This window comes from Trichechus manatus, unplaced genomic scaffold (genome assembly GCF_000243295.1).
Source record: "Trichechus manatus latirostris isolate Lorelei unplaced genomic scaffold, TriManLat1.0 scaffold00073, whole genome shotgun sequence".
Classification (NCBI taxonomy): domain Eukaryota; kingdom Metazoa; phylum Chordata; class Mammalia; order Sirenia; family Trichechidae; genus Trichechus; species Trichechus manatus.
In genome coordinates, this window is record NW_004444009.1 from 4541745 (window position 1) to 4560565 (window position 18821).

At 40.7% G+C, this 18821-nt stretch overlaps 1 protein-coding gene across 1 annotated transcript in view; it reads left to right on the plus strand.

Annotated features, from left to right (window-relative positions):
• Positions 1-18821, plus strand: part of SPAG17 (sperm associated antigen 17) — a 361237-nt gene that overhangs the window by 113743 nt on the left and 228673 nt on the right. Inside the window, exon 4 of the mRNA XM_004380343.2 lies at positions 18272-18403. Coding sequence (XP_004380400.1) covers positions 18272-18403 — 132 coding nt within the window. The remainder of the gene's footprint in view (positions 1-18271; positions 18404-18821) is intronic.

The following is an 18821-nucleotide window of genomic DNA, read 5'->3' on the forward strand; positions in this document are numbered from 1 at the left end:
ACACTTTGAGGGACAGAGTAGCAGGGGTAAGGGTCTGGGGACCATTCTTTCAGGGGACATCTAGGTCAACTGGCATAACAAAGCTTATTAAGAAAATGTTCTGCGTCCTACTTTGGTGAGTGGCGTCTGGGACTTAAAAGCTTGCAAGCAGCCATCTAAGATGCATCAATTGGTCCCAGCCACCTGGAGTAAAGGAAAACGAAGAACATGAAAGGCACAAGGAAAGTAGTAGCCCAAGAGACAGAAAGGGCCACATAAACCAGACACTTCATCAGCCTGAGACCAGAAGAATTAGATGGTGCCCAGCTACCACCAATGACTGCCCTGACACGGAACACAAAAGAGAGTCCCAGATGGAGCAGGAAAAAGGTGCGGTGCAGAACTCAAATTCTAGTAAGAAGACCAAATTTAATGGTCTGACTGAGAATGGAGGAATGCCGGCAAGCATGGCCCCCGGATTCTCTATCAGCCCAGAACTAAAACAGTTTCCGAGGCCAACTCTTCAGGCAGGGATTGGACTGGACTGTGGGACATAAAGGGATACTCGTGAAGAGTGTGCCTCTTAGCTCAAGTAGATACAAGAGACTAAATAGGCAGCTTCTGTCCGGAGGTGAGATGGGGAGACAGAGAGGGTCAGATGGTGGTTGAATGGACATGGGGAATCAGGGGTGGAAAGGAGGAGTGTGCTGTCACAGGAGGGGGAGAGCAATTAGAGTCACCTAACAACGTATGTATAAATTTTTGTATGGGAAAAAATACAAAAATTTTTAAAAAAGCTGAATGGGGAATGAGTGAAGTCAAGAAGGAAGAGGGGGAATTCCAGGCAAAGGAATCAGACCATGCAAAGTCAAGGAGGCCTGAAACAGCATGATATGGCCAAGGAACTACAAATGGTGAGTATCCAGGATATATAAGGAGGAAAACTGGAAGGAATTGGCAGAAGCAAGGCTGGACAAGTGGGTAAAGGCTAGATCATAGAGGACCCTGGTATGTCCTGCTAAGGGGTATACAGGTTGTTCTGTAAGTATGGGGAGCCATTGAGGAATTCTGACCAGGGAAGTAATATGATAGGTGGAGATTAGAATCTACAAGCCGGAAGAAATCTTCAGGAGGGTTTAGTAGTGGCACAGTTAAAAGCAAGTAAATTGCTTAATAGCATTTAAAATGTGTGTGTGTTTACATATGCATATGCATATATGTGTGTATGTATATATATATACATATATATGCATATACATATATGTGTGTATATATATACATATACATATATATGCACATACATGTGTATATATGTGTGTATATATATATATATATATATGTGTGTGTGTGTGTGTGTGTGTATACCAGAGCCCTGTTGGCACAGTGTTTGAGAGCTGAAGCATTTGTGTGTGTGTGTGTGTGTGTGTGTATATATACATATATATATATATGGAGTCCTGGGTGGCACAAACGGTTAAGCACTTGGCTATTAACTGAAAGGTTGGCAGTTCGAACGCACCCAGAGGAGCCTCATAATAAAGACCTGACAATCTGCTTCAGAAAGGTCACAGCCATTGAATGGAGTGCAGTTCTACTCTGTAACACATGGGGTCACTATAAGTCGGAATGGGCTTGAGGGCAACTGGTTTGGTTTTTTGGTTTTTGTATGTATATGTGCTATTTTATTATAAAAGCAATACATGTTAATTGTAGAAAATTTGGAAAAGAGAGAAAAAAGTATAGCCCTGGTGACATAATGGTTAAGAGCTCGGCTGCTAACCAGAAGGTAGGCAGTTTGAATCCACCAGCTGCTCATTGGAAACTCTATGGGGCAGTTCTACTCTGCCCTATAGGGTCGCTATGAGTCGGAAGCGACCACAAGGCAACAGGTTTGGTTTTTTCTGTTTGTTTTTTTTTAATACATGTAGGTGCTCAGAAAGTATCAATGGAATACTCCACCACTCAGAGATATATGTTTCTTCTTTCTGCAAGATAGAAATTATATATGGTTTATATTGTATCTTTTTCAGTATTATATGTTAGCATTTTTCTAAATCCATATTCAGTGTCTATATAGTAGAAAGCATGTTTCTATTTAATATGTAATTTATTTAACCACTTCTCATTTTTCTAAATTTAGGCTGTTTACCAATAGTTATGACCCTCATTGCTTCCTCACGAAAAAATTCAAGAAGTGGAATTACTAGGTCAAAGTATATAAATCTTTTTAAAGCTCTTGATGCATATCGTCAAAATGTATTCCAGAAAATTTTCGTCAATTTACATTCCTCCTAACAGTTCCAATTTAACCACACCCTCTTCCACATTGTATTTTTTTTTTATCTTAGTCAATCTGATAAGCAAAAATTCTAAGGTTGAACAGTTAATCATATTTTTATTGGATATATTTTGTTTTGTGAGTATGGGATTTATTAAAGTGAAGTGATTATGTAATTCTGTTTTCAGAACCCTTGAGATCATGGGTGGGACACTCTATTATCTAAAAGCCATAATTGGAAATGATTGCTTTATATTATTTTAAAACAGATTTTAGATGCTGTGAGGGATACAAAAAGGAATAAGCCATAATTGGGTCCTGCACACGTTCATAACATGCTGCAGGAGAAGGACACACACTAAGACTGCAGTAAAGAGCTCTACTGTGGGAAGGGCTTCAGAGGAAATATGAACAAGAACTGGGACGCAGGGCAAGTGATCTCAGATGAGGAAGTCTGAGAAGGGTTGATGCAGGAACCTCTTTGGTGTGAGTCCCTCCAATTTCTAGCATCTTCTTGCTTCTTTGTGTCAGTAGTCCTCAAAGAGGTGCACCTCAGAATTGCCTGGAAAGCTTTTTGAAAATGCCAATTCCTGATCCTGCCAGAGGAGGGATTGAAACTCTTTTTGCCTCTGATAGGAGTCGCTCAGAAACTGGGGTGAACGTGAGTCTCTGGCCTTCAGTGGATGAGCTGAAAGAACGGTGGAAGGCAGATCAAGGGGAATAGAGTAGGACTAATCACACTGTATTGCTGACCACCTCAAGATGGCTAACCTTGAATTTACCATCTTAGGGTGACCAACTGTCCTGGTTGCCAGGATCTTCCCCAGTTTTAGCATTGAAAGTACCAAGTCCTGGAAACTCATCAGCTGGCCATTGTACTGTTGAAATATAAATACTTTTGCCATAGTTCTTAAGGCCCTGGTGGTGCAATGGTTAAACATTTGGCTCCTAACCAAAAGGTTGCAGTTCAAATCCACCAGCTGGTTCTTGGAAACCTTATGGGACAGTTCTACTCTGTCTTATAGGAGTTGCTATGAGTCAGAATTGACTCAAAGGCAACAGGTTTTTGGAATGCTGGTTTAGTCTTAGAAGAAATACAACTGGAATGCTCCTTAGAAGCCAGGATAGTGAGACTTCATCTTGCTTACTTTGGACATGTCATCAGAAAAGACCACCCACTAGAAAAGGACTTCATGTTTGGTAAAGTAGAGGGTCAGTGAAAACGAGAAAAAAAAAAAAAACTCTCAATGAGATGGATTGACGTAATAGCCTCAACAATGGACTAAAACATATCAAAGATCATGGAGATGGCACAGGACTGGGCAACATTTTGTTCTATTATACATAAAGTCACCATGAGTCAGAGCTGACTCGACAGCAAATAACAACAATAGAATGCTGGTTAAAATTTCATTTTCTAGGCCCTCACCTCAAGATTTGGTAGTTCTGTTAAAGCGATTGGTTTTTTTAACTAGTACCCCAAGGGTCTGGGGCAGGTGGTCCACAGGGCACACTTGAGAAACATGGCCTTAAGGGGATACTACCAGCATCCATCTTCTGTTCAAGGCCTTTCCCAGTAGCCAGCTAGGAGTCACCAGTATTCCCTGTTCCTCCCATAGCTAACTGGGTCAAAGAGATTAGGAGAGGAAAGGGAAACTCAAAAAACAGGGACCTCACTGTGGGACAGGTTTGGTTATGGACTGACAGTTAGGAGGCAACAACAGCCTTGAAGAACACCTTACAAAGCTCCAAAGTCAAGCTAGAGAAACAGTACAACTGTTTGATAATTGTTGAGGAACCGAGTGTTTAGGGAAAAGAAAGGAAAGGACTAATAGAGTGAGCACATTTTTTACCAAGCCGGGCAATAGCAGAAATCCCACTCCAGGCTATTGTCTGAAATGGGCAGCTTGGTGACTCTAAATAACAAGAAGGAGTATAGATGCACATAACTGAGAGTTAGTAAGGGACTCATAGGTGAAACTGACAACACGTGAGATGAATACATTATTATGAAGGGCTACAAATGAAACGAGGTATAAAGTTGGGGTTCTCAAACCTAAGAGTACATCAGAATTACCTGGAGGGTTTGTTAATCCACAGAGTGCTGGGCTCCACTTCCAGAGTTTCTAATTCAATGAGGTCATCACAAGTCAGAATCCACTCTTAGGCAAAGGGTTTAGTTCTTGGTTTTGCAGTGGAGCCCAATAATTTGCATTTTGAACAAGCATTCCTGATGCTACTGGTCTGGGAGACACACCTTGATAATTCACTGGTTAAAAAAAAAAAAATAAGAACTAGTTTCCAACAAGTCATGGTGTCAGAGTAGAACTGTGCTCCACAGGGTTTTCAATGGCTGATTTTTCAGAAGTAGATCACCAGGCCTTTCTTCTGAGGCACCTCTTGGTGGACTCAAACCTCCAGCCTTTCAGTTAGCAGCTAAGCGTGTTAACAGTTTGCACCAACTAAGGACTCCAATGGTTAAAAAAAAAAAAAAAAAAAGTATTAATTAGAAGGCATGAGTCTCACCATATCTGTATCAGCTTGGTCACCTTACTTCTACACATAACATTAAAAAAAATCCAAACTTGCTTAAAGAATAAGGAAATTTACTGGTTTATATAATCAGAAGTCTAGGTAGGCAGGCTTCAGCATCTGCTTAATCCTGGGGTACCAGCCCTATTTCCTGCAGTGCTTTTAACTCTTTCCTCCTCTGTGTGGTGGCAGCTTCCAGCTGGAGCTGAGATGGCTGCAGTAGTCCCATCCTTCATGCCTCTTTCTAAAGCTCCATCATGACTGAGGAGGCTACAACCAGCAACCCCAGAAAACCGCTCCTCACATCCCACTGACCTAAATTGGATCATGGACTGAACCAGTCATGGACAGGGGTTTAGGATATTAATTTTAGTCCAAACAGACTCACCCATAGAGATGTGGTTTCCCTGAGGCACACGAACTGAACGAGAGAAGAATGAATGCTTGAAATAAATTGGATTCTCCTAGGAACGGGGGGGATGCTGAGCAAGCAACCAACAATGGGATGGGATCTCTAATACTCGCAGGCAGTCAAGTCAGGAGATGGAACTTGGTATGCAAACCAAATAGCAAACTGTGCGTCTAGTGCTCTGGTATTGGGATACAGGAATTTTGGAGAGCAGCCATATTCAGATATCTAAGCAGGTAACATAAGTCAGTCAGTGACTAAAAAATCTATTGCTGTTGAGTCGATTCCAACTCATAGTGACCCTACAGGACAGAGTAGAACTGCCCCATAGGGTTTCCAAGGAGCAGCTGGTGGATTCGAACTTTTGGTTAGCAGCCATAGCTCTTTAACCACTGTGCCACCAGGGCTAGCAGGGTCAAACTCAGGAGATTGCAAGAAAGTCTCAGTCCTTGGACACAGACTGAAGGCAGAATTTTAGAATGATTTAGGATTTAAGGAGGAGGCTGGAAAACGGAGGTGGCTGCCAGCCTGAGTAGTTTCTCAGATCCAGATGGAGCTAACAGGACGGAAGATCTCTAGTCTCAGTTTCCCACTAGGTCTCAGGGTTGGGGGTGGGGGCAGGGAGAACTAAACTGTTTAGACTAAAGGCACCAGCTAAAGACAAAACCAGTAGCAAGAGTATTTCAACATAAAACTTGGACTGTTGTTGTTAGTTGTTAGGTGCCATCGAGTCAGTTTCAACTCATAGTGACTCTGTGTACAACAGAATGAAACACTTCCAGGTCCTGCGCCATCCTCACAATTGTTGTTACGCTTGAGCCCGTTGTTGCAGCCACTGTGACAGTCCATCTCATTGATGGTCTTCCTCTCTTTTGCTGACCCTCTACTTTACCAAGCATGATGTCCTTCTCCAGGGACTGATCCCTCCCGACAACATGTCCAAAGTATGTGAGACGTAGTCTCGCCATCCTTGCTTCTAAGGAGCATTCTGGTTGTCCTTCCTCCAAGAGAGATTTGTTCATTCTTTTGGGAGTCCATGGTGTATTCAATATTCTTCTCCAGCACCACAATTCAAAGACGTCAGTTCTTCTTCTATCTTCTTTATTCATTGTCCAGCTTGCACATGCATAAGAAGCAATTGAAAACACCATGGCTTGGGTCAGGCACATCTTAGTCTTCAAGGTGACATCTTTGCTTTTCAACACTTTAAAAAAGGTCTTTTGCAGCAGAGCTGCCCAGTGCAATGCGTCTTTTGATTCCTTGACTGCTGCTTCCATGGATATTGATTGTGGATCCAAGTAAAATGAAATCCTTGACAACTTCAGTCTTTTCTCCGTTTATCATGATGCTGCTTATTGGTCCAGTTGTGAGGATTTTTGTTTTCTTTATGTTGAGGTGTGATCCATACTGAAGGCTATAGTCTTTGTTCTTCGTTAGTAAGTGCTTCAAGTCCTCTTCACTTTCAGTAAGCAAGGTTGTGTCATCTGCATAATGCAGGTTGTTAATAAGTCTTCCTCCAATCCTGATGCCCCATTCTTCTTCATATAGTCCAGTTTCTTGGATTATTTGCTCAGCATACAGATTGAATAGGTATGATGAAAGGATACAACCCTGACGCACACCTTTCCTGACTGTAAAACATGCAGTATCCCCTTGTACTGTTCGAACAACTGCCTCTTGATCTATGTACAGGTTCCTCATGAGCATAATTAAGTGTTCTGGAATTCCCATTCTTCGCAACGTTATCCATAATTTGTTATGATCCACACAGTCGAATGCCTTTACATAGTCAATAAAACACAGGTAAACATCTTTCTGGTATTCTCTGCTTTCAGCCAGGATCCATTTGACATCAGCAATGATATCCCTGGTTCCGCATCCTCTTCTGAATTTGGCTTGAATTTCTGTCAGTTTCCTGTTGATATACTGCTGTAACTGCTTTTGAATTATCTTCAGCAAAATTTTACTTGCGTGTAATATTAATGATATTGTTCGATAATTTCCATATTCAGTGAGATCACCTTTCTTGGGAATAGGCATGAATATAGGTTTCTTCCAGTCAGTTGGCCAGGTAGCTATCTTCCAAATTTCTTGGCATAGATGAGTGAGTACTTCCAGAGCTGCATGCATTTATTGAAACATCTCAATTGGTATTCCGTCAATTCCTGAAGCCTTGTTTTTCACCAATGCCTTGGACTAAACTTAGATTAAAAAGCCCTAAATCCCTCCAGCTAAAATTAGTATTGGGTCTGAAGTCTGGAGAGGGATTGGAGCACAAGATAGGAGCCCAGTAGCTCCAGCTAAGAGGTGAAAACGCCTATTGTGAGGCCACAGAGGGTGGTGATTAGGAGCAAGAATCTTGAACCAGACAAGCTAGGTTCAAATCCCACCTCTACTATTACTAGCTGTGTGAATTGCTGGGGCCTCAGTTTTCTCATCTATTAGATAGGGTGATAATAGTACACACCTCAAAGAGTTGGTGAGGGTTAAATGAGGTAGAATACATAAGGTGCTTACAACAGTCCTTTTCCGGAACACGGTGTGTGCTGTGTAACCACTCATTACTGAGTGTGAGGACCTTCTTGCAATCTCCTTTTAGAGTTTGGATTATAGCATAAACATTTGAAAACACTTACCTGGCAAGCCAAACAGAGTTGTTGCTGTTGTTATGTGCCGTCGAGTTGGTTCCGACTCATAGTGGCCTTATGTGCAACAGAACAAAATGTTGCCAGTTTGTACACCATCCTCACAATCATTGCTAAAATTGAAGCCAAACAGTAAATAACCCTAAAGACACCATTCTTATGTTTATTTAATGAATGAGTATACTGTATGTCTACATATGTATAGCATTCTGTGAGAGAATTTAGAAAGATGAATGGAAAAAGGATTTGACCTTCCAAGCTCATGAAAGAGACAAACCCTGTACACAAATAAGTTCAATGTAAGAGAGAGCTAAATCCCTTAGGAAATGTACATAAAAACAGTGCTAGGATTGTTCAGAGGAGGGAAAGGTCACTACAAGCTGAAAGAATCAAGGATGACTTCAGAGGGGTGGGAGCATCTTGGAACTAAGGAAAAGATCTTGACTGAAAAAAAAAACTACCATAATAATAGAGTGATGTGTTGCTAGTACACACCTAAAGAAAAGCCTTGATCTTTGTATGTCATTCTTTCACATATTGTCATATTCCGCTACATGTGTCTTCATATATATTTTCAGGTATACAAAAACCAAAACACTTCATAATAAAAAAACAAAAAAAAAACCAAACCCACATAAAAAAAAGGAAGCTTGTTTTTCACATCTTTGAAGAGCAATCCCAGCAAACGTTTCTAAAATCGAGTCCCGTGCTTTTTGACACGTGCACATTGGATGTTCAAAATGCACATATCTTTTGGGAGATTCATCACATTTCAAATTATACGTGTCTGTTAAAGCATAGATCTGTTATACCTTCCATATATTTGTTATTGCTGCCCCTGAAACTTCCTTATAGCCCCAAAGAGGTCTTAATCCCTGTCAAACATTATTATGTTACTGACTTTTATGTAGTCTTGAAAGTAGTTGTTTATTTAGTTTCAGTGACTCCTTGTTACTGCCAAATATTATTTCATTTCAGCACAGATGTAAGGGGTCCAATGACTGGAATTATTTTACAGCCCTGACATTGCTGAGAGATGGATACCAGTTTAATTATGGACAGCTGAAAATGATCTGGGAGGCACCTGCTATGGATATTTGTCATCATTACGGACTTCTCACCAAGCCGTGGTCTGAGCACTTTCATACCGCTCCATTTGCTTTAGACAGACAGCATAATCTAGATGGAGCCTATATCTCCAGTCACCTTTACATTTATGTATAGACAGTTTAATGTTGCTTGATTATTTTCTATTCCCCTTCTCATTCTTTTTCTTTCCTCTGTTTCTCTCCATTGCCTTCTCTCACTGCTACCCTTATCGCCCGATCTGTTTTTCCAATTATGTTGCCTTAGAAATTGTTCATTACTTAAAGAATGTGAATTAAAGAGACAAGCTATGTAAAGTTTCAAGTCACTCAATGACTACAATGTAGTTGGCACTCAGTAAATGCAGTAGGACTGAAGGAGGGGAGAGAGAAGAGGGAAGAGGAAAGGAGGCTGTGGAATTGTAGAACCCTCCTCATACAATTCCTTCATCTCATTTTAGAAGAAAAAAGCAAAGCTTTCTTTTTATTATGAAATGTTTTGGTTTCTGTATACATGAAAAATATATAAAGGCACATGAAACTGAATGTGATACTATATGGAAAAATAACATAGAAAGATCAGGGCTTTTCTTTAGGTGCATACTAGCAACGCATTATGCTATTATCATGGACTTTTTTTGTAACCAAGAATAGCATACTTTCTATTCTACCTCTACTGCACCATAACAAAATACTTTTTTTTTTTTTTTTTTACACTTTCCCTCTTAATCTCTGCTTTTCTCTAAACAGATCTTGATTTGTCCTTGTCAGGATAAACGAAGGGGTAGATGAAAGGAGCAGCCAGGTTACCACCAGCTGATATCAAATGAAGGTCATATCTCCTGCCTTCCTACTTGTCGTCCCTCCATTGCTTTTCACTTCCCTCCTAGCCTGGGAATCCTGGCCCTCACGAATTCCGATTCTGTCCTGGATGTAAGAATAATAACAAGAAGAGCTAACTTTAGTGAAGGTTTCTCCTGTGTATATCACTCACCATGCTAAGTCTTTATATACATTAAAACCCTTTACCCTTTGCCAGTGAGTCGATTCCAACTCATAGTGACCCTATAGGACAGAGTGGAACTTCTCCATAGGGTTTCCAGGGAGCGACTGGTGAAGCGAACTGCCAACCTTTTGGTTAGCAGCGGAACTCTTGACCATTATGCCACCAGGGCTCTACTTATATGCATTATCTCTTTTAATTCTCAGTACAGCCTTATGAGATCAGCACTTCATATTCTCTTTCTGTAGATCAGTGGTTCTAAACCAGAGGTAATTTTGCCCACCAGGGAGCATTTGGCAATGTCTGGAGACATTTTTGGTTATCACAACTGAGTTGATCCCAGGGTTGCCACTAAATATCTTACAATGCACAGAACAGCCCTATAGCAAAGAATTATCTGGCCCACAATGCCAATACTGCTGTTGTTGAGAAACTCTACTGTGGATGAAAAAGCTGAAGTTTAAAGGAGTTAAGTAACTTGCCCAAGGCCATCCAGCTAGTATTTGGGAGGACTGAAATTCAAATCCAGGTCTGTCCTTTTACATTATGCAGCAGGTAAGTAGTTAAAGCTTCAGGAGCTAGTTTAATGTCTTTTATACAAAATGAGCTAAAATTCACAATAAGAATGCTTTAATGTGAGGAGATCTCAATAAAATGGCCCATTTCAATCATTTTCAAATCACCTACTCTTCCACCCTTTTCATCATCAAATATACAGAGTTGGACTCACCTAAAGCAACATCTCACTCTAAAACAATAAAAATGTTGTGTTAAAAAAAAAAACAACATTGGACGGACTAGCTCCTCTGACTTTTTTTCTATGTTTTAAATAGATAACAGGAATGCATAAGCTAACAATCATGCTTTAGAACTAAGCAATAAACTTTGAAGATGAATATATAGTTACACAGTTTACTGTGATGGATAAATTATACATATTTAATTTGGCAACTGGTTAATAATAGACATAATACCTTGTATGATGCATGATAATTAGAAATGGTACTCGTTAGCATTACTTTTTAGGTATCAATCAAAAACGTTACTATTCTTCTCTTTTTATGAATTTTTCAATATCCACAACCTCAGTTTTGACAATGTTTGCAGATATTGAGTATCTTTTAATAATCCTAACCATCCCAGAGGCAGCTGTGCACATACACACACATTACTGTGCACACATGCGCATTTGCACACGCACGTGCACATATGCACCCAGAAAAAGGTCCCAGATCTTACCCCAGAGTTTCCTTTGCCTTTTCTCCTCCCTCACAATCACCACACCAGTTGCTGTCAATCCTGACTTATTGCAACCCGTGTGTCAGGGTTTTTAATGGCTGATTTTTCAGAAGTAGATTGCAAGGCCTTTCTTCTGAGGCTCCTCTGGGTCACTAGCTAGTCATTTTCATTCTATAATTAAGTGATGTAATTTCAAAATACAACTAACCCACTGATATAAAAACTTCATTCCAAGTTAGCTACCCAGTTAAATATTTTTTTATTTTAGTGGCAGGGGTATTTAGAAAGTGTCTTAGGCAGGGTTCTCTAGAGAAACAAAACCAGTGAAGCATCTGTGTGTATATGTGTGTGTGTGTGTGTATATATATATATATACACACATAGAGAGAGACAGAGAGATTTATATCAAGGAAAAGGCTCACATGGTTGTAGTGACTGGGAAGTCCCAAGTTTATGGGCAGGCTCGAGGCTTCTCCTGACTCACGTCACTACAGGGGCTGGCGAACCCAAGATCACAGGTCAGGCAACAGGCCTCTGGCTCATAGGCTGCAGAGGCTGACAAATCCCAAAATCAGCAGGTAAAGCTGGCAGCCCACTGGATCACAGACTGCAGAGGCTGATGAATCCCAAGATTGACAGGTAAGCTGCTAGCTCAAGTCCCAAGAACCGGAGAGCAGATGAACAGGAGCCAGCTGCAGTATCCAGAGCAAGCAAAAGCCCTCGAGCCTTGCCAGAAAGTCTACCTGTATTGGATGCAGGCCACACCCCGAAAGAAACTCCCTTTCAACTGATTGGCTGCTCACAGCAGATTCCATCATGGAGGTGATCACATTATATCAGATCTCATCATGGAAGTGATTACATCATTATATGACTGCCAAATTACATCTTAACTGCCAAATTACATCATAACTGCCAAACCACTGAGAATCATGGCCCAGCCAAACTGACACACAACCTTAACAAGTACAGAAAGCGAAAAGCTACTGGGTATCTAGAAGTGGGAGAGGTCCAACAAAGGAGAAGGGGGTAGCAGAAAGAGGATGGCAGAAGCAAATTGTGTATCCTCCCCGTTTTTGCCCCAAACCAGCCCTGTTTATCTTCATCCATACAAGGGCAAGTTTCTCGAGTGGCCAGAAACAAATGTCTTAACTGGAAGCCATAGATTTCACTTAACTTTCACCTTAGGAGCTATGTAAAATCTGATACACCATTGCTCTTTAATAAATATATGTAAGCATCTCCTACATTAATAAAATTTGCTAAGGGTGATACCAAACAGGATGGTGCTTTCAGTTTTGAGGTAAAGTCAAAGGGACAAAGTGATAATTAAGTAAACATAATTTTAAATTAAATGCTATTTTTCATTTTTTACTGTCACATAGACCTGCCTCGAGCAATACAGTAGCCACTAGCCACATGTGGCTATTTAAATATAAATCATTTTTCAAAATACAATTAAAAATTTAGTTCCTCAGTCACACTAGCTATAGTCAAATACTCAATGGTTGCATGTGGCCAGTGGCTACCATATTGGACAATGCAGATAAAGAACATGTTCATCATCACAGAAAGATCTATTAACACTGATATAAAGATAGAAATGTTGAAGAAGAATACCCAGCATTGGTGAAGAGGTTGGAGAAACAGACCCTTTCATATCATACAGTGTTGGCGGGAGCAAAAATGTTACCAACTATTTCAAATACCTATTTGACAGTATATATATAATTACATTAAAAAATACACATACATTTAATAGGGAAATAAAACTGAAATGGCCTAAACGTCCATCAGTATGGAACCGGTTAACTAAATGGCCAAAACCCCATAAAATAGAAAACTATGCTGTCTACTTTTTAAAAAATAATAAATATAAGCAATACACGTCTACACAGATAGCTAACCCAGTTATATTTTTATGTAGAAGCACAAACCACAAAACACTTATTATGAATAGCAAAATCCCATTTGTATTAAGATACAAAAAGTCTATAATATGTTTATATAGGGATAGAAAAAATTATGAAAGAATATACAAGAATTAGTTAACAGTGATTACTTCTGGAAGGAGGAAATGGTGGAGGGGGCTGAAGAGGCATTTTCTTTCATTGTACACCCTTACGTACTGTTTGGACTTTTCACCATGATAAGGAACTACTACCTAGTTTTTTAATCACTCACATGTTAAGGAAATATATTAATGTATTAAGGAAATGAGCTACCCCAAAAGAATGTGGTATGAAAACAAAAAAGGAAGACAGAAAGAAAAGAAAATAGGAGTTGGGTCTTATGTGCTTCAAAGTCCTCTTTGCCCAGCACTGTGCCAGTCTAGCTTGAGTGAAGCTCTAGATTTTGCAGTCTGCTCCTGTTCGCTGAGGTCTTTATATATCCAAGCCAACCCTAAGTAATTAACCCAAGAATAATGTATCAAATATGAAGTTACAGCACGTGAATTATTTGTTACTACAACACATGGACCCCCAAGGAAGGCCCTGAAACCAAAGAATTCTTTGAGGGGAACTGGTGGCTATTTGGAGCTTCTGAAGGAAACGTCTCCTCAGCCCATCCCTTTCCCGTCGTCTTCCGCTCTCTGCCTCATACAGCCACACCTTGCCCTCTTCTCCACCATCTCATCCCCAAGGTCTGTTCCAGGCAAGAGAAACGGGGATCCAAAATCATCACACTTCTCAGAACTCACCTGGAATTAAACTTGCAACAAGTTAAGCAATGATTAAAGCTGCTCCCCATACTTCCTCATAAGCACTCCAGGGAAATCAGACAGCAGACCTCCCTCCCTACCTATCTATCAAATATATGTAAGTATGTGTATGCATATGTGCATGCGTGATTTGATTTACAGGGGAATCTGTGGAGCTGTTCTAAGTTCTTGCTCAGGAAGATGCTGGTGCTTACTATTGTAGGGAGGAGCTACAGAGAAGAGGTATGGTTAGAGCGGGGAGGGAGGGCACTAATATTTGTGGCTAGGCCTAATCCCCAGGCAAGGAAGAAATTGGTCTATTTAGTGTATTTTTGTTGGATCAGATCATTTAGCTGCTAAATATGACATAAGACTTTGAGCCAGGGCAGTGATGAAGAGAGAACTGTTTTCATTTACTAGTTTGCTCAGAATCACAAACTTCCTAACAGAAAGGGCATCCATATCCCCAAACTAAAGATTTTCACACACTAAAATATAAACATATGCTCCTGCCTCAGCTGCACTCTGAAGCTCAGTTTCCTGCTGTATCATTCTGTCCCAGAACCTAGCACCTCCGGTAGCTCAGCTGGAACGCTTCCACCCAGTCTGTCAGGCCCACTGCCTGGGGACCTGACCTGAGTGGGTCAAGAAGATGTTTACAGACCTCACCCAGCAACAGTTCTTCTCCATTTTGAGTCTTCAGTTACTATTGGATTAACAGTATACCGGCCACTTTTTATGCCTCTGGACCTCTTAAGTAGTACATTATTCTGGTTGTAATGCATTTAGTGTCAACGTCCCTTTTGAAAGGCATGAAGCTCAGCAGACTGGAGTTGGAGCTTCATTGTTGGGTAGGTTGAGCATATTAGGTGATGCTCCCTGGATATGTTGGTTTTGTAAACTTTTGGCTTTTTTCCCCTTTATTTCTGTGAAATAAAGCTTGATAGCTAATTATGGCTTTCCTATGTGATAGTTAGGGAGCCCTGATGGGTTTGCTTTTGGTTTTTCTGTGTCACATTTGGAAAACCAGAGGTTTCGTATGTAACCTAGTGGAAGGCACCCACAATAAATTATATATCTAATTTCTACTGGCATACTGTCATGCCACAGATCAGTGGTGCCACAGTGCCACTCACCTTATTGGTGGCTTATATTATCAAAAGCCATGTTACAAACCAAATATTTAAACCCACTCAATTAGTAAGCATGCCTTCCAATACTGAAAACACATGCCATGGAAAAAAAAAAAAAGTTAAGGAGAAAAAATGTAGTACTGAAAGGATTTTTATGAGTCTCATTTATCCATAAGACTTGGGTTTTTTTTTTTTGTTTGTTTCTGACTCATGCCAGGCTGATTTACTTGGTATTTTGGCTTGATGAGTACCCATGTTTTAACCCACCTAGGACTATTTTTTTGCCTAGTTCTGGAAACCTAGGTTTTTGTCTAATTTTACTCCCCAACCCCTGCCAGTTCACTGTTCTCATTTTCTCCTCACCATTCATCTCCCAGGAGCCCTGGTGGTACAGTGGTTAGGAGCTTGGCTGCTAAGCAAAAGGTCAGCAGTTTAAATCCACCAGCCACTCCTTGGAAACTATGGGGCAGTTCTACTCTGTTCTATAGGGTTGCTGTGAGTTGGAATTGACTCAATGGCAACAAGTTTGGTTTGATTTTGGTATTCATTCCCCACCCCTAATACCTCTCTCCTGCAACCCACCCCCCAACACAACTACCACACATACACACTGGCTACTGATTGAGTGGACTTCTGAATTATGGAGTGTGAGAAGAAAGAATTTTCACTGGAAATTAATTTGTAAATATCGTTCTTGTTCTGCCTCTCCTGGGGAGGACCCACATATTAGTCTCAGATTTTGAGTTCAGCATAGAATTTCATCTTCATTCATTATCCCAAGGATTCACAGTAGCATTCCCTCTGGGGAAGGAAAGAAAGTGGCTTCTATAGGAGTCAAGTCTCTTCAGAGCACCCTAGGGGAGAACAAGTATGTCCACTTGCACTGCTGTGTCTTTCTCCACTAGCAATGGATGTGGAGCCCCCTCTGCCTGAGCCGTCCTGAGGCTGCACAGGGTTGAGGGAGCTACCACAAGATCATCCTCAATGCTGCCATTGCTCTAACTCACAGAGCCCATGTATCATGAGAACACAGGTGCCTGGCAATACCAGCAACGCTCCTCACATCTCCCCATCGCCCCACCCTGCACCCACCTCAGAGCAGGATATCACTGTTATTTTGGTGCTGTGCCAGATTTTTGTTTGAAACCCAGAACTTCACAGATAATTTCAGATGGTCCAGAAATAACTTTTATGGCCAGCAAAATACCTTTCTTGAGATGTTTTGCTGTATTTCGAGTACATTTTAACACAGTGAGGTAACATTCATAGACTAACAGAGACACGCGGGGCTGGAAAGCAACTCCAGAGACATCCCATCCATCACTATGACGCCAGACAGGCTTCACCCAAGCCACCCCAGACATAGGTAAATATCCTGTTTTCACAGGTCATCAGGAAAAGAAACTCCACAACCACCCTTCAGTAATCTATTCCAGTGTTAACTTCCCTTCAACACTTTCATTATATTTGGATTACAAAGAAACGCCCCATACTAGGCTGCAGTGAGCTTTAAAAAACCAAATTTGAATATTTTGAGCCAGATGTCACAGAACAGCCTGATTGTCAGCACACTGTTTAACTGGTATTGAAAAATGCCATTTCAAACTAAATACTGAAATCTACCCTTGGGGTTGAGCCCAATCAGACAGCTTTCATTTTACAGTAAATGCATGACCTGTAGTCCCCTCAGGAGTCCCTTCAGTCTTGAATCTGGCCGTCATTAGAAGGTAAAGTTCTGCAGGTATACTGCTATGGGTTTCTGCTCCCAGATATCACAGCCATCATGTCCCTTTCCCTAAAACATGTTTGCAGGAGCAGAATTGCAATAAAGACCAAAGCGCTATGTTTTGTGGAGGGTGTTTGCTTATACAAGGCAAAGCTTTCTGATGCTTGGTCTGCTCCTTTGGTTTTAGAAAAGGCAGCTTGAAAGGAGTCCTCTCCCTGGTTTTCCCCTTCTGCAAGGCAATGCAGGAAACCCCAATGCGGTCTCTAAGAGCTCCAGTTACATTTTGGCATAAGAGAATCCACAGGGCCTTCTGCAGTTAGAAGCAAAATAGCAACCTCCTTTTCTTCGGGCTATTTCCCCCGGCAAAGTGGAAGGTCATAAGGAACTGGACCAGTCAGGAAAGCCCTGACCAAGAGCTGGTATAAACCTCAGACAAGACACTCAGTGAGATGCCATGTGCGGGGTCGTTGTCTGAGATCGAGGGCCTGAAATTGACACCATATGCGCCCCAGCGAGTAATTGCTCCAAGGGGGAAGAAAAGCAACATGTCAGAACATTTTAGTAACACCTAATTCATCCCAAGGTTATAAATAAATCTGATGCTTGCTTAAAAACAAAAGTCGAAAACTACTTGGACTAAATTACCTTCGTGACAGTGCTTCCGGCGTAGGTGAACTTTGTTAGCGAGACCATGTGAATATAGAGAAACACGTAGCAACTTTTTATGGTATATTTTACGTGATTTTATTATTATTATTATTTTGCAGTAAATAAAGTGATTATAGGGCTCCAAGGAAAAGGCCCCAGATGTTAGAGGGTTGTGTGAAATTTAGGGGAAACAAGCTGTAAAAAATACAGTCATAAAACAGGCTGTCAGTGCCACACATCTGGACAATACAGCTGTATGTTCCTAGTGGCTGTCGTCACCCAAAGAAAACTCAATAACTTTATTTCACCCCAATTAGGCTGCATACCCACAGGATCAACGTTAAATGGGGGGGGGGGGGCTGGGAGGCAACATTCTTACGGTGCCTCTGCATCAAGCAGCTTTTATCTTTCATTTGAATTTGGTCACCAAGAACTAAAAGACTGGTAACATGGCCGTTTTCATTATTATAAACCCCTATTTAATTTATAATGTCCTAATGGTGAAGTCAGAGTTTGACTAGTTGGACTATTGGCTATGCCAAACAACAATAGACTTTCTGTAGCATGAGGCTGACCTATTGGTCATCCTAAAATGGAGCCCCGCCTAACTTTCCTCTACCTCTTTTTGGGGGCCTGAGCCTAATACTATTGTGGGAAGTACTCTCTCTTATTGGAAAAAGAAGACAGACAACCCAATTTAATTAAAGAAAAGGGTAATGCCATTCACTATGGCATTGCAGCATTTTTTCCTAATTTTTTTGGCCAGCAATGAGGTGCTTTTGCAATAAGACAAATATTACCAAATGTAAAATATCATGTTATCTTTTCATCATTGATAGACAGTGGCAAAGATTATAAAATGTCACTTTTCCCGATATTGTGTTTCTTCCTAGGTACTAATGGCGGCAAAAGCAATTATGGACAGTGGAGAGAAATTAACCTTGCCACTAATGGGGAAACTCTTAAAATTTCAGCTCCTCCAGATTAAAGTTAAGGACCAACAGCGACGGGAAAATGAAAAGAAGGTACTGTACCATATAATGGTGGGTTTCCTAAAGAGAACAAGCAGTGAATGAAATCGAGCCAGGTTTCACCAGGGGCACATCCTCTCCTCTACCATTAAGTGTCATCTGACAAATTTAGTTGTCACCTCAACTTCTTAGGGAAAAGGCTATCCAGAAGTCTGTTGGAGGAATTATGATTTCTCAAAGAAAAATCCATTAAAAATATTTTCCTTATATATAGAAAACGATAATAACCAGGGCATGTGACCATGTAATACTAACAAAGAAGAGAACCAAGGGAGAGATAAGTAGCAGGGAGTCAGGATAAGTAAATATAAAAAGAGGAAAAAAAAAACCCTCAAAGTCAGGGTCTTACTATTTAAAATATTTTATATGATATTCAATAGGAATGCCTATTAAAATAATAGGCTACATCTGC